Here is a 23,958-nt window from a genome sequence, read left to right as displayed (position 1 = left end):
ATCTCAGCAAGAGGCTTGACAAGGGATGGGGGCAAAGTGTGATGACAGGTGGGAAAGCGAGGTTGGGACAGGAGGGGATGACAAGTTCAGAACCACCAGCTATCAGCCCCGTTTTGCATCTTAGGTGTTTAATGTGAGTTATTCAGCCACAAAGGAGCAGCATTGTCAGACTGCATGGTTTTCCTGCAAGTCTCCTGAGAACAGGTGTCCCCTTCAAGTCACAGGATTTAATGAAAATCCCTGTCCTTATTCATATACGTGTTTACACATTTCAGCCTCCTTAACCAAGGAGAAACACAGAAATATGTGTCCGGAACATATCTCTCAGTATTTATACTAGTTTGGGAGGAAGGGAGAGAATGGGGAGACTTTTTTTTTTTTAAGGGTCTGTCAGGTTTTTGGAAATTTAAGACAAATAACCAGGGCTTAGGAAAGCTGAAAACCTGCGTAGAATTCGGAGCCCTGCCCCAGCCATTCTGCCCAGCTCTGGGCACAGTGCTTGGTGACTTATTTCCATTTCTGGGAAGAAAAATGTATCTTCTATGCCTGGCCCGGAGACCATCTGTCCCTCTGGCTGGGAGCTGCCCTACTTTCGGAGCATGGCCAAAGGAGCCTGAGGACTAAGCATGCAAGGGATGAATCATTTGAAATGCCTGAGGTCAGATTCTGCTCTGGCTACTATAAATCCAGACTAACTCCTCCAGCTTTGGTGGAATCACTCAGGGTTTATGCACTTATAAATGACAGCAGGATTTGACCCAGAGGCTTTATGTTTCCAATGAAAGAGTTGAAATGTGGGATGTTGCCTTAAATATGGACAGGCCAAACATCTGGAAAGGGGTGGCTTTGTTTTGCATTAACGTTAATGCGGTTTTGAAACCGACTCCCACTTCTGAAGGATTTTTAGTGTGGATTGTTTCCAAGGACATGAAAAACTAACTTCTACTTTACTCAGAATGCCCTTATCAGATCTAGCTATCCATCTGTGTGTCCATTACCACACCAGCTGCTCAAACATCCACCGTTCCTCTCCATAGAAGCACACTGGGAAATGGAATCTGAGTTTACTTCTATGCTGGATTTCATTAACCCTCATTATGTCATTTGTCGTAAGTCTTGCTCGAGAACTGATTGGCCTTCAGCTGGTTTATCTTACTCACCTTCCAAAGTGAATTAACTTAAAATGAGTGAAGGAACCTTAATTCTGAATGGCAGCAGTTTGGGGCAGTACGAGATGTCTCTACAACCTGTCTACAGGTTTCCTTTTTATCTGCAGATCACTACTGGCTTCACAAAGTTTTATATTCTTTCCTTTGCTTGCCTGTGCTATGCATTGAGGTTTAGGTCTGCTCCGTCCATCAGGATGTGGAGCGCTGCCCTAGGTTTTGCATTACAGATTTCCAGTGGCCAGTCTCACCAGCACAGTCAATATAAGAAAAAAAAAAGGAAAAAAAAGAAAAAAAAAAGAAGAAAAAATATGTTGCTTTGTGTAAAAATGTACTTCAGCCCTTGTTGCTTACATTAGGCTTTTATAACTGAGTGCTAAGTTCTGTACAAATCCAGGGAGAGGCAACATCTGTTCTTGTTGCATTTATAGCCCGATTAATCAAGACAGACAAATGTTAGGGAAACAAAGGCAATGAGAAGAGCAGTGATTTATCCCAACTTATTACATCACTTAATTATTTCAAGCTACTGCCTTACAAACATCTTTCTCTTGGGAGGCCTATGAGCTGTTGTACACGTCTGGTCTGTGCTTTGAGCCACCTTTGGGGTGATCTTGTGGATGAGGATCCCTCCCAGTCCTGACCTCCCAGAGGCTCTTCTGCTGTGACTGGCAGAGTACCAAGGATGTACCCAAACCCCAAAGGTTTCACAAGGCTGGGCAGATCCTTCATGTGTCAAACAGGGAGTCTTGCCAGTAGATGGACGTAGTCCACAGTGTTCTTCTCCCTCTTCTATGCTGCAAATAAGAAAGCACCTAGAAGTTACAATCCCCATCACCCATTCACATCCAGGGTAGAAAACTAGTGCAGGAGAAGGCTAAGTATACTGTTCCTTTAGGGTGAAAGAGCAGGAAAGAACAAAGACACTATCATCCCAGTGTAGCTGGGATGGGTACACCGAAATTTATATCCATTCCTGCCAAACTGACCTGGAAAAAGTTCTTCCTCATCTAAGACCTTATCTGGCAGTTGGACTGGTCCTGGATGTCGGAGCAGGACGCTAAGTACCCAAGAGGCACATCAGAAAGTTAAAGCAGCCGTATTGCTTTAGATCAAACCTCTGTGTGGTATAACAACCAAAATACTCACAAAACAAGGTTTCCCCATGGTTGTACCCCCAACTTCCGGAGGCCAGCCATGCTTCATGTGAACACGCCAGTTTCATTATCAGAGATTTTCCTTTTTTTTTTTTTTTTTAATGACCAGCAAGCGCCTTTGAGGGCTGAGTATCATCATTTATCAGCAAGAAACAAACAGAGGAGGGTAAAACAGGCCCTGGGTGAAGCATTGTCCGCTCTCTTCTTGTCCTTTGTCCTCTGGAGACCTTACAGGAGGAAAAATTTAATCTTCTCAGTATGATGCTCACAGCCTGTTTTCGCTGAGCCATCAGTCTTTTCGGGGCAGATGCTGTCAGGTCACAGCCCTGCCTAAGGCAGCCCCCTCTGCACATGTTCTTGTATAGTTTGGGTTGGATGGGACCTTAAAGCTCCCCCAGTGCCCCCCCTGCCATGAGCAGGGACATCTGCACCAGCTCAGGTTGCTCAGAGCCCCGTCCAGCCTGGCCTGGGATGTCTCCAGGGATGGGGCATCCACCACCTCTCTGGCCAACCTGGGCCAGGCTCTCACCCTTATCCTGTTGACAGACCCTGATGCCATGCAGCCAAGGGTGGAAATAGCACTTCAATGATGATGGCAGACTGCAATTCTGAAAGAGAGAGGAGTTCTTGGTACCTTTAACTCCTGACAATATTTTCCAAGAGGAGGGTATCAGGAAACACAACATTGCTCTGCTGTTCCCTGTGTATTATATTTACTTACTCTTCTATGCCTCAAAGGGACCAGTTTATAAGAATAAGAATGCTGTGCCAATATTATTTACTAGGATGTTGGGTTTTTTCCGCTTGGGTAGTAGCCTCATCTCTGCAAGCTGGGGCATGCCACCTCAGAAATTGCTGCTTTCTGTGTGTGCATGAGTATGATTGAGCAATTGCACCGTGCGCTTCCTTTGCCACATAAGCAGATGATTCCATGTAGCATCTTGTAAGAGGTGTTTTTTGAGACACTAATTGCTGAGGAAACCGACATACACAGAGCAAGGCTGGTGGAAGAAACTGGTGATGCAAGGGAGATTTTTGCATTCACATCACCTGCATTATCTAGGAAATTTCTGTCCTGCTGCTCTTGCCGTGCTGAGGTTTAACCTCATTTCTCCCCATCACTGCAGGTGGATGCTGATGATGTCATCACCAAAGAGGAGCAGATCTTCCTACTGCTAAATGCCAAGGCTATGTGTGAACGACACCTGAAAGCCAAGGTGCCCAAGGTGCATGGTGAGTGTTCCCACAGCAACCCGGACTGCATGGCTGGGGGTCTCTGCTCAACCCCAACCTTTGCCCTCAACCCCATATGTAGAGCTTAGAGCATGTGATGGAGGCAGCTGAAGAATGCCCAACAGACTGTTTTTCAGGTTAGGCTATGGGGAAGATCTTGCAGCACAAGGTGTTGGAAAGCAAGGTTGTCACAGCCTCTTTTTCCTGCACCAGAACACCAGATGCCAAGGGGTCAGGAGGATGCAAGAGACATGGTCACAGGTTTACAGTCCTCATCACTATACCTAAAGCCCAGGCAAAGCTTCGGAGATAGCATCAGCCATCAGTTCTCTCTTTGCAACAAGACAGCAGTGGTATGGGAAACAAAGCATCCTTCCAACACCATTTTTCTGTTTCCCTCTGACATACTCTCTGTATTCTCCTCAAATGGGCCCAAGCTCAGCTAAGCCTCTTTCTTCCACTTTGTTTCTATTTTGGGCTGCAAAATCACTACCAGATGTAGGGCTGGAGGGAGAAAGAAGGGAGAAAGCTCTCTCATGTGGGCAGCAAAGTAATCATCCCCCATTGGTTTCTTTCATCAATTTAACATGTGTTAATTATTGGCACTGGGGCTGTATGCTGAGGCACGCTGCACCCACCCAGCTAGTCCTGGGTGGGCATCCTGTCTCATCTTCTTCTATTGTCTGAGAGAAGGAGATAAGCCAGATTGCTTCCCACCTTCACCATTGCATCTCTCTTTCCACCATCAGCACTGTAGGAGTACCTAGAGACATCACCAGAAGAGGGAAAGGTCCTCAAAGCCAGCTGTGATTTTTAGAGCAGAGTTGCCTGCCCACCTGATGTCCCACTCCTGTTGGAAATGACAGCAAGGGGCCATAAAAGCCCAGCTTTCATTTTATTCCAGGCCTCTGGCTTTACATCAGCCAAAACCTCAAGCCACATCCTCTGTTGCTTCTTTGTCCTGTACACGCACTGCCCAATTAACACCTCATTAAAAAACACATGTGTAAAGGCATTTCCTTCTGTTGTACTACAGACCACCTGCCTACCTTGGGATCTGGTGACATCAACCAGCTTGTCTTGCCCTCACACCCTATTTTCTAACTCATCTCTATAATACTGTCAGCGTTTAGTATTGATTTCTCTCCTTAATTGTCATCAGCAGTGTTGATAAGGCTGAGGAGATGCATATGACTGACAAGAAGACTTTGGGCTCTTCACTGTTGCCTGTTTGGTAGAGCAAAGGAATCAAATCACAGGGCTTTGCAAACACGCCCTTGGTCCTGTTTTGAGACCTGGTTCTGCAGCTGAGGCCAGCATTATCTCTTCCATTGACTGGAACAGAAAGAAATCTAATACATTGTCATTTAGATATCTCATGGACCCAAGTGCTGGCTTTGGGAAAAGCTATTCTGAGCTGCTTGAGCAATAAAACTCAGGCCCACTGCTCCATCGACTGTAGCAAATCTCCGTTCGGTCCCAAATAGCACAGCCAAGAGGAGGAAATGTCTTGATGTCAATACTCGACAGCAGTATATTCAAGGCTTTAAAGACTCAAGGCAATAATTAGCAATAAATAGTTAGATCAAATTAATCTGCAAAGGTTCTATTAATCAGAAGGCAGAATTAATTTTGACATAACGTTCCCCAAGAAACATTTTCTTAAGATGTTGTGAAAGAACCTCCGGTGGCAATGCCTCTGTAACAACCCAGAAATTCACTCTAGCATTTCACTGACAAAACAGTGAGTTGCCAGACCATGTCTGAGATGGTCTAAAGAGTCAATGGTCACAGACAGAGGATTTTGCAATTTGGTAAAGATCTTCCCATCACAGATTCTTAGACCACAGATGCCCTTGGACACATGAAATGATAATGTTACAATGTATTTGTGTAAGACAAACTCGATCTCCATTTTGCATTGTGTCTGCTCCTTCATGCTTCAGAAATTGAAGGAGATGGATGGTTTCAGACCCTCTTGTGGGGTGAGGGCTGACAGAACAAAAGGCTGTAATCTGCACTGCGTTAGCTTTAATGTAATTAATTTCTTGGCTAAGGCTCAAAAGCTCAGTTTTTGCACAAAGCCTTCAGAGCCCAGGGTGAAAAGTGGTTAGGTCCGGTCCATTCCTCCTTTGATGATACGGAAACTGGGGTCTGGTTTCTATTTGTGCTAAACACCCGAAGACATATGGGTTTGTGCCCTTCTCAGCCAGATGGAGGACCTCATCCCCATTGCCTCTTCCCTCACTAGAGATCCAAAAGAAAAAAACACTGAAGGGCAGCACAGTCTTCACAATTAAGATGCACCAGCCCCCACTTGCAAACAAAATTTATGGAGGCAAAGTGGTTGTGATTTGGAGCAACATAAATCCTGGGTGGCCACCCCAAACCTTCAGGAAGTCTCCTGTGATATTGCTCAGATTATTTCTGACGAGCACTCACTTGGGTGGCAGGAGGACGCTTCTAACTGCCATGGAGGACTTGGGTTGTGTTACCTCCCCACCTGTCTTGTCTTTGGATGTCTAGTGCTGTAGGACAGAGTTGTCCCTCACAATGCATTTGTATCTTGGCTCTGCAAATTTTTGACACTGAGGATGGTGAGAGCCTGGCCCAGGTTGGCCAGGGAGGTGGTGGATGAACCATCTCTGGAGACATCGCAGGCCAGGCTGGACGGGGCTCTGAGCAACCTGAGCTGGTGCAGATGTCCCTGCTCATGGCAGGGGGCACTGGGGGGCTGGGAAGGGCCCTCCAACACAAACTGTTCTATGATTTAACCCTGCGTTTGATAACAATGGCAGCCCATAGTGTTGATGCACCATTATATCTATACCAGAGTTTACCTGCTGGCAATACAGACTGGCGGTCCCCACATCAGATGCACAAAGGACCTTGTCTTTTTGCAAGATCTACCACATGGCAGTCAGCCCTTCTCCCTCCTCTCTTGACAGGTCCCAGTGCCTCTTGAAAGCAAGGCTAGAGACTCAGTCTCTGCCCCTGGATTTTGTTTTTCTTTTCAGCAGTATGATGAATAGGTCTCACTCTGAAGTCTGCTTCTGCCAGAGCAGAACAGACTTATTTTATATTAGAGGTGGGGCAAGCCCCACTGAGAAGTATGTTTGCACATCACAGGGAGCAGTGGACCCCTTGGCCTGACATGATTTATTTGTCTGGTTGGTATTCAAAGGGCAAAAGGGAACTGGCACAGTCTATTCACTTTAAAATATTTTAAAAAAATAAAAATAAATTTAAAACCCCACCATGGCAACAATGAAAGCGACCACAAAAAGAAAGAAATCAACCCAGGTTCAAGGTAGGCAATGCAGGAGGCAACATACACTCCTGGTTCAATTTACTCATGTGAAATTTAGCTTCTGGAAGTCTTCTAAATGGGAGAAACCATCCGCACATGGTTGATATATGGCCATGAGAATCATATACGTGAGACCCTGGAAGTTTGCACAGTCTGCCCTGTTTGTCCATAATAACACAGAGCTACTCCATGGCATTCTGGAGGACTTCAGACTCCAACAATCTGCTTTGTAAAAGGGAGTAGGGGGGTACAGTTTCGTCTGATGTAAGTGACAGTGGCCCAGTGAACTTCAGCTGAAGAAATCACCCATAAAGTAAAAGTCATGGTCATTGGGGCTGTTATGAATTTGAGTCAAGGTTATCACAGTGTTGGTGATAGCCTTGTGCTGGAGAGGTGGACTACTGATGACCTTGAACATCTGAACTCCTTCTAGAGCTGGTGGATAGAGAAAAGCATCTTTTGGGGTGGCATCTGTCTCCCACCTGTCTCCAGATGTTGATCACAGATTAAACAGAGGATTGATGATTTAGATGGACCACTTAACACTTATGCTGCAGTATGGTATGGTTACTGATGATGATGGTGTGAACCCAAGGAGCATAGCCTAGCACTAAGATAGCTTACCTGAGCATGTGATGGGATTTCCATCTTCAGAGGTTTCTGAGACTTGGATAGATAAAGCTGTGACCGACCTGACCTTGTGCTCGTTTTGAAGGCAGAAGCTTGGACAAGAGATGTTCAGAGGTCCTTTCCAACAGGTATTTCTATGATTAGTCCTGCCCAGGAGATTTAGGCTCACAAGCCAGCAGCATTGAGGCTCCTTGTGGGGGATTGTTTCTTCCCTCTACACTTCAGGGCTCAGTGAATAAAGACTGGTGAGGGTTTAACTACAGTGCAGAAGGTACAGAGTTCAACAAGGAGAGAAGGGGAGGTCTGGGTAGTTCATTTGTCTTACATTGGAAAAGAAGAGGAGTTTTGCATGTTCTCTCTCTCTTTTTCTTTTTTTTTTTTTTTTAATTTGCATGTTGTTTCCAGTTGTCTTTCCTGTTCAAATCTGTGCTTGGTTTGTCATTCCAAAGAAGGAAAAAGGCCAAGCGCACAAAGAGCTAGCAGTTTTGGGGAGGTCATAAGGAAAGCACATCCCACAGTCATCAAAGGATGAGACTCCTTCAGCATTTCTTACATAGTTGTTTGTGGTAAGGGAAAAGGTCCACATTCAGCTCTGCTTGAAGGAATCTAAATCTATATTATTACTTCCCAGAAACAATTATTTACTGCTTAGCATGTCAAAGGCAAAAAAGGAGATGATTGAAATCTCTTCCATTAGTTCTGCTTCACCATGTCTGAAAGTACCAAAAAGCTGGATCTCAGCTGCCCAACTTCATGATCTGCTTTTAGAGCCAGTAGCATTCTGGGTACATTATAATAACCTTCATCACGGAGCAACTCTACCTGTGGGACACCCCTGCAGACAGCCCAGCGGTGTAGGATGTTTGGGAAAGGAGAAAGTTCCCACTTGAAAGACTTGGCCTAAGTTAACGAGGAGTGGCTTTGGACCCATCTCTCCAGGGAAATGCTTAACCACAGAGGTCATAGGAAAAGAGGCCTTTGACTCTGTGGATGTTTTAGAGATGCTTTGCACTGAAGACTTACGCAAGCTCTGCAACAAGTGAAGACCACTGTGCAGCCAGAGGTCTGGCTCTCACATCCCTGCTCTGGGGTTTTGTCCTGCACCCTTCAATGTTCAGCTTGTGGATGGAGTGAGAAGAGGACCTTGAGAGACGCATCCATTGCTGTGGGAACACAGGGATGCTTCCCTCTCGTGGCTCTCTAAGTCATGAGAATTAGGGGTGTGCACTTCTCCAGACAGCCTCTGCTTCTCCAAGGAGCCTTCTGAGGGCCTTCCTGCAAACCTGCTCTCATCAGCCCTTCGAGTTGATACCTGGATTTGAACCAGACTGAATTGAGCACTGTTTTTCTGCCAGCTCAGAAGCAGTTAGGTGGAAAGTGTGATGAGGCAGCAGTATATTCAAGAAGCATTTGGACAATGCCCTCAGACACATGGTGTGAATTTTGGGGTTGTCCTATGCAGGGACAGGAGTGGGACTCAATGATCCTTGTGGGTCCCTCCAACTCAGGACATTCTATGAGTAATGTCTCTTCTTTCAGTCAAGGAGAAGAAGGAGTAATATGGGCTCCTAACTGCATGTCATGTCTTGAACTGGTCCTACAGGATATCATCTCTATGGCAAAGGGAAGCAATGACTTCAGCAAAAGCCTATATTCCTGATAACACAACTTGGCTAACAAGGGCCAAGCAGAACTCAGTTATGGTGAAAAGGTGCTAAGGACCTGTGTGCGTACATAGGGGCCAGTTTTCTTATCAACAAAAGTATGACTTCATTTGTTATATCACTGTCCCCTTAGCATGCAAGTATGGGCAAGGCCAATGGCACAACTGATTGACCTGAGAAAGAGCCTTTTTGTGGAGGTTTGTTCTTCAGCAGCTGCCTAAACAAGCGGTCCATTACAAGGATGGGAGCAGTGCCAGGAAAGAAAGGTATTGGTGTAAGCAGTACTGCATCTAACATTAGAATCATGGAATCATTTTGGCTGGAAGAGAATCTCAAGACCATTGATTCCAACCATTAACCCAACACTGATACTAAACCATGTCCCTAAGAACCTTCATCTACGCATCTTTTAAACACCTCCAGAGATGGTGACTGAACTGCTTCATAGAATCATAGAACCACAGAACAATTTGGGTTGGAAGGGACCTTCAAGGCTCATCTAGTCTAACCACCTGCCATGAGCAAGGACATCTGCACCAGCTCAGGTTGCTCAGAGCCCCGTCCAGCCTGGCCTGGGATGTCTCCAGGGATGGTTCAGCCACCACCTCTCTGGCCAACCTGGGCCGGGCTCTCACCACCCTCAGGGCCAACAATTCCTTCCTCATGTCCATCCTGAATCTCCCTCCTTTAGTTTAAAACCATTGCCTCTTGTCCTATCGCAACAGGCCCTGCTCAAAAGTCTGTCCCCATCTTTCTTATTGGCCCCTTTGAAGTACAGAAAGGCCGCACTAAGGTCTCCCCGGAGCTTCTCTTCTCCAGCTGAACCCCCCAGCTCTCTCAGCCTGTCCTCCCAGCAGAGCTGTTCCAGCCTCGGATCATTTCTGGGGATCCTCTGGCCCCTCTCCAGCAGGTCCATGTCTTTCACGTACTGCAGGCTCCAGAGCTGGACACTGAACGTCTAAGGTTTTGAAAAAGCTGACTTAGCCCCTCTTGCCTTCTCTCCCTGCTCCCATGCAACTGAGCTTCATATTGAGGGGTGTATGTGTCCACGTAGTGCTGTCAGATCCTGTCCTGCCATCACCCTTGACCCTATACCCATTCATCAGAATTTGCTAGATACCACCTACCAGAGATCTTCTCGGAGCCTGCCTTTGCCTGGCTGCGATTGCAGCCCAGTGCTGTGATTTACTCCACTGCATAATAGTCAGTGATCTGTGTTTTCAGAAGCAGTGAGGGAATTTGGGACAGTTTGAATTTTTCTTATTATTTTTTTAGATAGAAAGAAATATCATGTAAGCTGGCATGAAAGCTTGGTATGGCTGCTGTCCTCATTCTTGGGAGCTGACGCATATGGATATTCAACGCCTCGCCTCCCATCTCAAAGGAGAGTCTGTGGCAAAGCCAAGATTTGGATTCTCATCTCCTTACTCTTCAGCCAGGACACAAGCCACAAACCACATTTCCTTTTGTCCTGGAATTCAAGGTGAGGCTCCAAAGATTCAAATCCAGGTGGACAGAAACTGATGAAAATCTTTGGACAAATCCCACTTGACTGAAACTCAAAACTCTCATCATTGCTCTCACTTTAAGGTCTCCAGTTTTGTTTTGAAATGAGGAAAACACATTTGAAATTTCCTGCAGTGCAATGGGTACCTGGGTTCTTGTCCTCTTTAGGCTGTTTCATAGCTGAGTGCATTTCACAGACCAGGTCTTTTCCTGGTATAAATGGGCAGATTCCCATTCAGTCTAGTGAGGGAATGGATTTGTAACAAATTCATTGATTTATCCCACAGCTCAGCACTGCCACTTACTTTTTTTCCATTCTACTATTCATTCAACCAACATTTTAGAAAGTGAAAATTCCAACTTTTGGAGGTGCCTACGGGTGTTAAGAGAGAAGAGGTAGCCTGGATCAGCACGGAACCTTGTTTTTGGGCTGATATCTGCCGTTCCATCTCTTACCCTGCGGCTACCCGCTCCTAATGCATTTACTTCCTAATCATAGGCTAGAAATGGCTACATGGATTAATACAAGTGAATAAGACACACTATGGGGGGGATCTGTGAGTTCAACACCACTGCTTGCCCCCAAGAGGGGAAATGAGATTTTGAGGGGTGTAACACTGGGGGGTAACATTGTTGTCCCAACCATCCTGTACCCTCACAAGCTTGGCCAACACTGGATTCATCTTTGTGCCAAAGGGCTGATCTTAATGTAGCTCCAGCTACCAAAAATGGCCATAAAACCCCAGTAAAGTAGCCCTAAAACTTGAATTGGATGTTGTGGAACATGGAAAGAGCTGACAGGGGTACGGAGAGTAGTGATGTCCACCCATCTGGTAGAGACTGGAAGGAGATGTTCATTGGAAGGAGACTTCCAGAGGCTGGAAAGGATGTTCACTGTCTGTCTTGATTTTAACTTTCTTCTGATCCCTGGCCCATGCCCTGAAGGATCAGGCAATTAGCCGTCAAGTGGAATATTCAGGTATGATATGTTGCCATGGTTCAGCAATATCTTGCTCAGTTGAAATAAACCAGATGACATTTAATTAGATATGCGTCAAAGCTGCATTTCAAGAGTTGAATTAGGGACTAAGGAGCAGCAGGGTGAACAATAGATGTGGCAAGTGTTTCTGAAGAGTGGGAACACAGAATCATGGAATGCCCTGAGTTGGAAGGGACCCACAAGGAAGACCGAGTCCAACTCCTGTCTCTGCATGTGACAACCCCACAGTTCACAGCAGGACTAATAGTCCAAAACAAAGTCCTATTTAAAAAAAAAAAAAAAGTAAAAATTTGATAAAATTCTAAACTTCCTTCAGCAATAACGAACAACTGTTCATATGTAAAAACTCGAAGTTCCCTTTTTTTCCTCTTAAAATGTTAACTTTTATTTTTACGCTAGTTAGTGGAGGGTTAGTCTCCTCCTGTCCTCCTAGGACAGATCATGTAGACAGTGCCATCTACTCCTGGTCACTTCCCAGACTTATCTCTGAGCCTGAGAACCTTCCATGGACTCTGGTCCACAGGATGATGTGGGCACAGCTCCACACGGACCTGGAAACAGGACTGAGCCGGTCCAGCGTGCCTCCACGCAGCTCTGTCTCAGGATATATTCCTCATCGCCCACTTTTAGGCTGAGGCACTGAAGGACAGAGACCCAAAAAAATGAAACAAAACCAAAAGCAACAACAACAACAACAAAAATCCTGTCTCCACAGGCATTTGGCTTCCTTTCTTCTTTTCTCTCTTTTTTTCCTCCCCCTTTTTTCTTTAAATTTAGTCTCTAGATGAAAGCCTTTTGAAAAGAACAGGAAACCCTAAAATTTCTCTTCTACGTACATAAATATTACATTTCAGCCATGGTGGGCAGCCTGATGCCACCCCAAAGTTAAACCTGGAAGAGGATGAAGTGAAATTCTCAGCCATAAGCAATCGGACCTGATTTTTTTTTTTTTCCCTCATGAATTAAAAGCCTGTCTTTCCCTGGTTTGGAAGAGGAGATGGGACATTTTGTGGAGGAAGAAAGTTTTTTTTGTACAAACCTGTTATTAGCAAAAGCCATTGGCCATCCTTTCTCAGAGTCCTAGGTGTTACAGCTTGTCTCGAAATGGCTTGTTTTTTTAATAAACAAACGTATTTGCTGGGGAAAGAGGTTATTTTTAGTTGAGAAGCTGTGTGTATTTACGCAAGGTGTGTGGGTTGCCCATGTGAGTTTATGGCTCTATTGTCCCTAAAGGACCTATACCCAAGCCCAGGCTCTCTCTGGGCTTGCAGAAGCCCAGGATCTGCTCCTGGTTTTCTCTCCAGAGGCTCAAGCACCATGCCCTGATCATCCAGCCTGCCAGGGCATCCTCAGAGCTTGTGAAGTACCCTCAAGTGCCCTAAAAGTTGAGGCAAAGGCATCCAGGGTACTCAGGATTTGCTCAAAATGCCCCAGACCTCCATAAACCCCACACCTCTTTCCACTCTTTCCAGCTTCTCCCTGTTTCTGTTCTCAGTCCTGGTGGCCCAACAATGCAGGGCCAGAGCATTGGCCCAAACACTGTTCTGCAAACAACCAAACCATCCCTTGTTAGCAGGCTCCCTGCGCAGTTTTTACCTGGGACAGATGTCACTGCACTAGTGAACACCATTTGGGGGTCAACATGGACCAGGAGACCTTTCAAGATGGTAGCATAGGCAAGATTATTCTTCTGGGATGTGCGTGAGGGGGAGTTTAGACTTGTGGATATGAGCCCTGCTGGGCTTGGAGGGCCTGAAAATGAGTTACAGTCTGTTGCATTGATTATCGCAGATGTAATCAATGAGTCTTGGTCAAGTCTGGGTTTTCTTGTTGCATCTGTGGTTCTAGGATGGGCCAAAAGACCAGTGAAACCCTACACAGAAATGTCATCATCCACCCAACTCATCTACCACAGCTACCATTGAAGTCAGCCGACTGTGATGGTTAGCAAGGGCTTGCAGCTTTTCACTTGCCAGTCACGCCTGAGTCAGAGCTAGCAAGAGATAGGAAACACCAACAGCTGGCCTCTACCTGCCAAGTTTATGGGCCAAGAGCTTCCAATCCCATTGAGAAATGTCTGCTGAGCAGCTATGTAGGTCTTGAAATGCACAGGAGGAACAGGTCTCAGGAGTTGTGATAGGCATAAATGGTCCATGTGTTAGATATGTAAAGTAACATAGAGGAATGGTGAAAAAAAATGCATAGGCCAGCTAAACCGCAATGCTAATTACAGAATCAGAGTATGGTTGGGGTTGGAAGGGACCTCTGGAGACCACCCAGTCCAACCTCTGCTAACGCAGGGTCACCAGAGCAGATCACAGAGGTCAGTCCAGGGGGTTTGAATGTCTCAGAGAAGAAGACTCCGCACCCGCTCTGGGCAGCCTGGTCCAGGCTCTGGCACCTCCCAGCAAAGAAGTTTCTCCTCATGTTCAGGTGGAACCTCCTGTGTTTCAGTCTGTGCATGTTGCCCCTCACCCTGTCACTGGGCACCACTGAAAAGAGTCTGGTCCATCCTCTTGACTAACACTGTCCCCTCTCAGGTTTCCTACAGACATACCCACCTATAGATATATATGCATATGCAAGCATCCATACACACGTGGTCTGACAACCAGATTTGAAATGCATCTGCAGCACCAAACACCCCCATCCAGATGCACTGGCCCTCCAAGCTCCCTTTCTCCCCCTCCTGTCCCAAAACGTTGGGTCATTTTTTTTTGGTTGCTCCTCCCTGCCTGTTTCCAATCCACGAAATGTCCTTCCCGTAATAGAGTGACCACAATTGCACACCATATTCCAAATGTGGTCTCCCTAGTGCCTTGCACGGTGCCAGAATAAGTCAGGCTGATTTATATTCCATACCCCTAGATAAACACCTTGAGACCGTGTTTGCATTTATCCAGCTGCCAAGCAGCCTTGCAGATGGTTTTAATGTGTTCTCCGCATGCATGTACCGCTTGCACAGAAATCGGAATTGAAAGTGAGGGGAAGGAAAGGAGGGAGGAGGCGAGGGAAAAGTAACAGGCAGGAGAGAATAAACCTCACTTCCCCCTGGGGACACAGTCTGAGCAGTGAGCAGGCATGGCCCAAATATACTTCTCCTTTCTCCTCCACCAAAGCAAGCTGCAGCAGGCTGGGATTTCTGACTAGGCTCAGCCGGGCAAGCAGAAACCAAGAAAGAGCAAAATGGGAGATGCATGTGGTGCAGCCCTCCCACAAAGCACCCCGTGACTGGCCTTTCTGCCTTCAAAAGACAAGTCCCTAGCAGTGACATCAAACCTGGTCTCTTCTCTCAAGTACCAAGTGATAGGATGAAGAGAAATGGCCTCAAATTGTGCCAGGGGAGGTTTAGATTGGATATTAGGAACAATTTCTTCCTGGAAAGGGCTGCCGGGCAGCCTTGGATCAGGCTGCCCAGGGCAGTGGTGGAATCACCATCCCTGGAGGGGTTGGACAGATGCAGAGATGAGGTTCTTAGGGACGTGGTTTAGTTCCAATGTTGTGTTAATGGCTGGATTTGATGATCTTGAGGGTCTCTTCCAACCAAAGTGATTCTATGATTCTTACTCCATTCTGAATACCATTATTGGCTTCTGATAATGACTACAACTTCCATGCCCTGAGAGTTCTACCTTCAAGGCACATCTGTTCTAAAACTACGGTAATCTGTGCTACTACAACTACTCTGTAGTACGGTACTACTGTAAGGGAGTATTCATGAAAATCCAAGCAACGGTGAGATGAATGGGGACACTATAATAGCAACCTTCAGACACCTCAGGCACAGAGGGACATGCCCTGCCCAGGCGATTTCACAGTCTAGCCTTAGAAGATGGGCAAAGATAGTCTGTGATTAAATAGTATGCAGATGCACAGAAATAAATTAGATTTTCTGACTTGAAGGCTCATACCTGCCCTGCTGTAGCTTAGCTTGTCTTGCAGAAGTGATGACCTCTCATGCTGGATTAAGGAGGCCAAGCCTTTTGTTCTTCTCCAGAGCCATCTTCCCATTTGCCAAACCTTCCCTGTTGCTGGAAGATTTTTTTCTTCCTGTTCATTTTCAGCAAACGAATTTATGAGTTTTTCCCCAGAGAGGTTATTTTCTTTGACCAGGAGAAAGGACATCTCAAAATCTGTGAAGCCTCTTATAGCAAACTACCACGGGATGAAGAAGCAAAATAAGTCTCAGAAGACAAAGCTTTAATTCCTGCCTCAACAGTTGACTTCTGCCAATCTCACCTGCCCGCGTTAGGTTTGTAGTCAGGGATTGTGGTGGTCACTGATCCTCAGTTTCTCCACAAGTATGATCGCTCTGTCCCCCTGAACTCATATCAAACTATGGAAACATAAAGTGAAACACTGGGCTGAGGCATCTGCAAAGACGATGAAGAAAAAGGTCTTGCCCCACTTCCAGTTACTCATGCTGTCCTGTAAGACTAATTTCTTCAGCACTGAAATAGAAAGATGGAGAGGAGATTAAAGGGCTTTCTTTGTGTTATAACAGTTCATGATAATGACGACAGATTCATTTTCATCTTTGTGTGGGAGACTCAGCCACTTTCTGAAGATAGAGTCCCACTAGATCCTTATATAGATTTAATGGATCAATTCCATGGGTGGATACACAGAGGCACGGAAAGATTTCAGGTACAGTGAGAGGCAGCAAAGATTACCTTTCTTTCTTTTCCAATTTTCTGGGGCACCTGATGGCTCCCCAAATTGTCCTCGTGATAAAGCATCAGTGCAGAGGTGTCCCAACACCGTTTTGCACTGTGTTTCTTGCACGGTCTTCAGCCTTCTGCTTTTTGGGAGGATTATGTGGATCAAAGTACCCCAAAAGCAGTCATAGCCTATTTTGTTACCCAGAAAGCATCAGTTTTCTTCTTAATGAGTCCATTGCAAATGTACATGTTTACAGCATGGAGAGGACATATACCCACCAGATACTTTTCCAGATTGATATTTTCTGGACATATATTGTATTATGATACTAAATGAAACTGTTTACACGTGAAGGCTGACTTTTGCAAGTTGTTCTGAAGATCTTAGACAAGTGGAAGGTTTTTCTCTCAGTATTTCAGAGCATGACATTCAGAAGAATTTTCTTCTTCCCCATGTTGTTTCTCCACAGCATTCATTTTAAAGTTTACTCAAATTTATTTATTTTGTAAAAAGAATTGGTCTTAAGTTAGACCACTCTGAGAGCTAAATGAAAACTTTATTTACTTTCATGTCTGCAAAAAAACCTCAGAGACAATAACATTTTGTCCCAATCCAAATTTTGTGGGGTGCTTTTTTTCCCTTTTCTTTTGATCCTTGCAGAGTACTGAAAAATAAACAAACTGTTTTTCACAGTGTAAGTTACCCTGCAACATACAGAGCCAAAGGGCTTTTCCAGTTTTCATGAATAGGAAATGTAGTATTATTCTTCCTCTAATGTGACTAGAAGGAGACAACAGGCAATATTTTTTTTCCTCCTTTTTATCACGTTGATGCTGAGGAATTTTAGCTCCTTTACTCCCACTCGCAGTTAATGCTTTAGAAGATAGGCAGTGATTAGTCTGGTCCTATTCATCAGCACTAAATTAAAGATAAGTAATCAGCTGTCAAACGATGAGCTTTTCTGTTGTTTTTCATGTCCTAAAATACCAGCAAACTGAATTGATCCCTGTCAGCTCGGACCCTGGAGGGCACCGTACCAGCCAAAGGTCTTTAAAGCAATTCTGGATTCTTATTTAATCTTGTGAAAGCACATTCATTACAAAGGATAAATTACTGTTTGGTTGAAAGATTGCTAAGGCACTAGCTTTGATATTAATGAAACATGCTGAGATCTTGGCTGTGCTTATAATTTCTTTTCTAGTGGAGCTCTTTTGCAGATAAGAGCAGGCTGTTCAGTTTTATTTTCATTCCCATGTAATTCCTCTCTCTCACATACTTTGTACACTGTTGGTAAAATCCTTCAGGGGCTGCCATCGGTAGGGAGAGCAGATGCTGCTCCAAACACAGAGCTGGGGCAGATCCACCACTTTTCACTTCAATTATGCCACTGAAGCTGGATTTTAACTGATGGGTGCAATTAATACAGTCCAACGCAAAGGCATATGTAAGCACCAGGTTAAATTTGGGTGCATAGTCCTTCTCAAACTCCTCAGAGACTGGAAATGAAGCCCGTGTTGAACATCCACATCTGAATGGGAACGTGGTCCCTTGTGGGACTGGGAGCTTATGGATCAAAAGCTGCAGAAATGGGTGACTGAGAAGCTGGAAGCATGTAAGAGGTGGGGAAACAGGGTTTGACTTCCCTCTTTTTAAACAATGTTGAAAATAAGGTCAATTGCCACAGCTTTCAAGAAACCTGGACGACTTGTCAGCCCTTCTAAATGTGAACAAATTCTGGCTTTGTCCCTTGCGGGCTGAATGAACATACGATGAGGTAGATGAGGCAGCCGGGAGGGTGGGCAACCCATCTCCCAGGAATCTCTGCCTCCAGTGCTGGTGTCTCATGTGCTTCAGAGGCTGGTAGCAAACCCAGAGCTTCTTCATGACCCTCTTAGCCTACGTGGTCATGTAGGACATGACACTGGAGCCCTTGAATTGGCTGGTACATCCATTTGTTGAGAAGTGAACCTTCTCATAATTACGGGTCAACAGAAGACCTGCTTAACTACTTCTCAAGTTCCGGAGAGCTGCAAAATGACAATTAAAGAACCTTAAATATGTAATTATACACCTACCAATTTGAAAAAAAAAAAAAAAAAAGGGTTTGCGGAAAAAGGCAGACATAAAATGCGGGAAAGGACTTTTCTCTTGGTTTGTATCTTTGTTTTACCTTGCACTAAGCACATAAATCAAAGATATGTGCAAATAAATGAACTTGCACAGAGAAAAGAGGGAGACCTGTGTATGGGGGGAGGCAGGACTTTTCCTTCAGGGCTATTTTAGCTCTCTTCAATGAACAAAAAGGGATAACAAGGATGATTTAAAGAAAAATCCTGTAACAACCACCTGACCACTCCTTCTCAAAAGGTTAGGAAGTAGCAGTGAGACACACAAAGTGGTACAACAGAGATGGATAAACCATTCCTGGGATGTTTGTATTTCTAAGGCAACGGGCTTCATGTGACTTCTTCACCTGCCCATTCTCTTCCCCCTCCTTTTCTGAAAATCTGTGACTGAGCAAAGGGCAGAAATCCAAAATAGTGAGTAAGCAGGGGGAAAATCTGGGAAAACTCAACCATTGCACATGTGCTTGGCAGCAGGCGACCGGTCAATCAGGCGACCGTGTGTGTGCTGCCAGCCAATTAGCATGGGCATGGCTCCAAATCAATCAGTGCATGACCTGCATCTTGCCCCGTGATGACAGCACAGGGAAACAGGAGGAGAGGGAAGCTGGGACTCGTGAAGTCACAGACGAAAAGAATATTAGATGGGAAAGGATGCAAACCTTTAGGAAACAGAAATTACATCATTTCACTCCTTAATAAAATATTATCTACGGTTGGAAATATTGCCACAGACACCTCTCTGCAGATTCTTGCTAGTCTTAGTGTTACTTAAAACACACACAAATTCAGGCACACAAGCACATCTGAGAAAGCAGTAAAGCATTGCAACATAGCATAGCACTGGCTGATATGAACAGTGAGTTAAAATTACAGCTCAATTTGGATTAATGGTCTGTAGGCATTAAATCACAGCAAATCTACTTTGTGGGCATGAATACCTTTCAGGAAAGGATGAACTGGTAGCTTTGAACCTCACAATCACGTAGCCACAGCATAATATAGGTCCTTGGTAGACCAGGCTCAAACCTGCGCTGCCATATCAAGACTATACAAAGCCAAGATCCTTTGGGCATCTTCACATTGCTTGGCAGCCTACAGAGTCCTGAATGCTCAAGTCCTCCTGTTCTCCGCTTTGCTCTCCCACCCTGTTTATATTTCTTCCATCCCACAAGGGAAAGCAACTTTCCAGTTCATAGAATCATAGAATGTCCCGAGTTGGAAGGGACCCACAAGGATCATGGAGTCCAACTCCTGTCCCTGCACAGGACACCCCACAGGTCACCCCGTGTGTCTGAGGACGTTGTCCAGTCTCCTCTTGAACACTGTCAGGTTGGGGCCGTGACACCTCCCTGGGGAGCCTGTTTCAGTGTCCAGCACCTTCTGGGTGAAGAACCTTTTCCTCATGTCCAACCTAAAACTCCCCTGGCAGATCTTCCTGCCATTCCCTTGGGTCCTAATGCATTGATACCTCTCAGAGAGTGCTCAGTTATTATCCCATGTCTGACCACATCTTTCCAAATGAACCAGGGAGAAGCTGCTCCTTCTGGAACTAAACACTGAGAAGAAAATTGCAATGATGTCTAAGAGAAACTTTCTCAATTTGTGTGACAGTGTTGTTGGCTTTTTCATGGAAAGCCCTCTCCAAACAGCGGGACAGAGGCATTAGTGTGACCTCTGCAGGTCAACTGACTCTTTTTTATCTTTGTGTCTCTTCCACAGATGGCTTTTGCTTTCCTGAGTGGGATGGTATTGTCTGCTGGCCCGAAGGTGTGCCAGGCAAAGTGGTGGCAGTGCCATGTCCTGAGTACATCTATGACTTTCATCACAAAGGTAGGTGTTGTCCTCAGTGTCGGCAGAGCCTGGTAAACTGCAGCACAGGGAGACCTGGGAGTCAGAAAACTAGAAATCCTCTTTAGCATCCTTTTTTTTAATCACATGGTGACTCCCATTCAGGCAGCGGTAAAGCCAGGCAAAAGGAAGAAAAGAAACAACCTTTTTTTTTTTAATGTGTACTGAGAGAGAAGAAAAGCTCTGTTTTAATCTAAACAATGACAGATTTCGCACCTGCTCCACTCAGACTGTAATCACAGAAGGATAGAATGGTTGGGGTTGGAGTTGGAAGGGACCTCTAGAGGTCATCCAGTCCAACCCCTGCTAACGCAGGGTCAGCAGATCAGATCACACAGGGTCGTGTCCAGGCAGGTTTGAATGTTTCCAGAGAAAGAGACTCCACAACCTCTCTGGGCAGCCTGTTCCAGGGCTCTGGCACCTCAAAGTGAAGGAGTTTCTCCTTATATTCAGATGGAACCTCCCGTGTTTCAGTCTGTGCCCGTTGCCCCTCATTCTCTTGCTGGGCACCACTGAAAAGAATCTGGTCTCATCTTCTGGACACCCACGCTGGAGATATAACAGGGCATTATAAGCACCACTTACATACCTACAACAGGGTAGTCTTGCAGGATTACAAACCCGTATTTGTTTGATGCCACAAATTTTGAGTAGCAACAGAAACCCACAAAGATATTCTTCCAATTTATATTCTTCACTTCATCGGTTTGTTAATTCTAGTCCCCGATCTCTGCTCAGACCCCTACGGTGGGCATCTGAGACCAGCGCTGGTAACCAGAACGTGTGAATTCCTCCCTATCTCACTTTCCCTCAGGCAGCGCATTTCTTGGCTTGGTCCTGGTGCTGCAAAGTCTGTGCATGTTTTTAGAAGCAATTGAAGTACACTCGCTCCTAGGTATATTTTCAAATCTAAAACATTCTCTTTTCTTAGGCAAATCTGTGCACCCAAAGACCAAAAAAATTATAGAAATAAGATTAGATGTTCCCAGCAGAGCACACGTGATTTTCAGAAAACAAGCACCCTGGTTGCACATCCTGCCTTTTCTATAAGGGACTGTGAGCTGAGCTATCTTAACCTTCGGCTGATAACAGTATCATAGAATCACAGAATAGTTTGGGTTGGAAGGCACCTTCAAAGCCCCCCCAGTGCCCCCCCTTCCATGAGCAGGGACATCTGCACCAGCTCAGGTTGCTCAGAGCCCCGTCCAGCCTGGCCTGGGATGTCTCCAGGGATGGTTCAGCCACCACCTCTCTGGCCAACCTGGGCCAGGCTCTCACCACCCTCATTATAAAAACTTTCTTCCTCAAGTCTGGCCTGAATTTCCCCTCCTTTCATTTAAAACCATCATCCCTTGTCCTATCGCAACAGACTCTGCTAATGATGACCTCTCACAGAGACCTCTGCACATGCACTTCTCATTAGAGGAGAGGAGGAAAAAGTAATTCGTCCCTTTTTTCTCCATAACCCAACATGGCATGGATTCCCCACATCACTGATGTCCACTGGTCAAGTCAGCCAGGGTGGGAGTCAGATTAAGATCCTTAGATGCAGAGGTCTCTCTAAGTTCTTCTTTCTGGAGTCACGGAACAGAAACATCTGCTGACTGACTTCATCCCCATTAACTGTAATGAGACTTTTTACACAGAACCCATGTGGTGGTTCCCAACACGCAGACATCTAAATACATTTTTTTTCATCTGCCAGCTGGATCCTGAGCTGAAACCTTGCCTACTCTTCTTTCTCCATCATCATGAGGAAGGTAGCCAGAGAAAAATGTACCTTGAGATGCACTGAATCTGTAAACAAAGACCAGGACAATACAGATTACTGTTTAATTTCTTAGGGACAACTGCAACTCTTAGGATGATTCTGTGCTTCAGGAATTTTCAAAGCTTCTCTCCCTGTTTTGTAGACCCAATATCTTAGGCTAGTGCAACTTGTTATTAGGTCCCTGGTGTTTCTGTTAGAAAACTGGTAAAGTTCCTAAGAACATAGAAATTGTGTTCTTGCAGCTGAGCTTCGAAGCAGGCAGGAGGCATCAGGGTTGATGGGATCCACCCTTGGATGAAGTTTCTCCTGTTCTACCAGGTCTAGTCCCATTTACTCTGTCTCTCGTTTCTGTCCCATAGGCCACGCTTATCGCCGGTGTGACCTGAATGGGAGCTGGGAGCTGGTCCCGGGCAACAACCGCACCTGGGCAAACTACAGTGAATGTACCAAGTTCCTCACCAACGAGACGAGGGAAAGGGTAGGAAACTGTATTTGTGTATGGAACGTGAAGTCTTGGCCTCAGCCGGGGCTAACGCAGGGAGCACTGTCTCATTTAGGACCTTTGATGGGCTCTAGTTCGCTGCCTCCTCTTGGAAACAATTTCCGAGCTTGCCAAAGCCACATCTTTGTTCTGATGGGAGTTGTCTGAATTTAAATTTCTCCTCAAAGCCAGAAAGGGCTGCAGCTGCCTTGATCCCATTAGTAAAGAGATCTTGGGGAAACTTGAAATGGGCTCAGCGGCACTAAGAAGTGGTTGGAGGTTGTTCCTTGATGTTGAGACTCCAACTTCTCCATCAGGCTATCATTTTCCCACCAGGTTGTTACTAATTATTCCAGTGCTTATGTGCATATCTGTGCTAGGGGATGTACAAACACAGCCACAAACCATGTCAATCAAACCAGTAGAAACCCTGCTTCTGCAGGTTTTTTTAACAGAGAACCTCTTTTTTGAGAGGTATAAATTAGGGATCAGATAGGGTTTTTTGGTGGTGTGTTCATTGTAATGGGTGGGGACAATGTCCTTTGCTAAAGCAAATTAACATGTAAAAATGGATATTGAACTGATACTGGTCTAGTCACAATTTTGAAACAGGCACACCATAGAAAAGGAATTCATAGCACATTGAGGAACAAACAAGATTGTATATGCCAGGTACTGCTCCAGCTACACAATAGCAAAACGTGTTGTCTCAATGCTGGATGATGTCACTTTTGGAACAAGTTTGGTGGGACTCATCTTTTCCCAGTCCATAGAGCGGAAAGAACTATTTTAGCCCCAGAGGTTTCTGGGAAATTTCTGGAGTAGGTGTTATAGTCATTGAGCATCTTGCACACACTGAGAGCTTTACTAAGCTACACGACTTCTTGAGCTCTCTGAAGTCATTGTCTCCCCTATCCCACCTCTCTCAACCATGTCCTGTGGTGGAAGTCATCTGCTGTAGACCTCTCCATCTGAACAAGTCTCCTAGATTACCCCTAAAGAAAGGAGGCCCTTTCTTTTAAACCTTCCATGCTGGCACCTAGGACTTGATCAAGGTAGACCAGCAAGGGAAGGGTATAAAGAACAGAGTTTTCCATTTGTTACCAGCACAACAAAGAAATATAGACTTTCCACCCCCAGGCACCCGCGGTTGGCAAAAAAGGCTGAAAGCAAAGCCTATTGTCCTGGGTTTCATGGATGTCTTTGTCTATGTCCCCTGAATAGAGAAGTCATCACTGCACACACAGGTGATGTGGGCCGTCCTTCCTAATGGATATTAGATGAGGTATCATGATGCAGAAGGTTTCATTTTTATTATCAACTTCTGCTCTTACTGGGAAAATTATTGCTCCTCTTCACGAGCTTTTTTATTAAAAGTCCTAAGATTATCATCCTCATTATTCT

General features: G+C 45.3%; 1 protein-coding gene across 1 annotated transcript in view; it reads left to right on the top strand.

Moving 5' to 3' along the window:
- Positions 1-23,958, top strand: part of PTH1R (parathyroid hormone 1 receptor) — a 118,157-nt gene that overhangs the window by 59,528 nt on the left and 34,671 nt on the right. The window contains exons 2-4 of the mRNA XM_065627370.1: positions 3,451-3,556; positions 20,174-20,284; positions 22,433-22,551. Of these exons, the coding sequence (XP_065483442.1) occupies positions 3,451-3,556; positions 20,174-20,284; positions 22,433-22,551 (336 nt within the window). The remainder of the gene's footprint in view (positions 1-3,450; positions 3,557-20,173; positions 20,285-22,432; positions 22,552-23,958) is intronic.

This window comes from Caloenas nicobarica, chromosome 2 (assembly GCF_036013445.1).
Source record: "Caloenas nicobarica isolate bCalNic1 chromosome 2, bCalNic1.hap1, whole genome shotgun sequence".
Classification (NCBI taxonomy): domain Eukaryota; kingdom Metazoa; phylum Chordata; class Aves; order Columbiformes; family Columbidae; genus Caloenas; species Caloenas nicobarica.
Note: the sequence above shows the minus strand (reverse complement) of the source record. Positions and strands in the feature narration are given on the sequence as shown.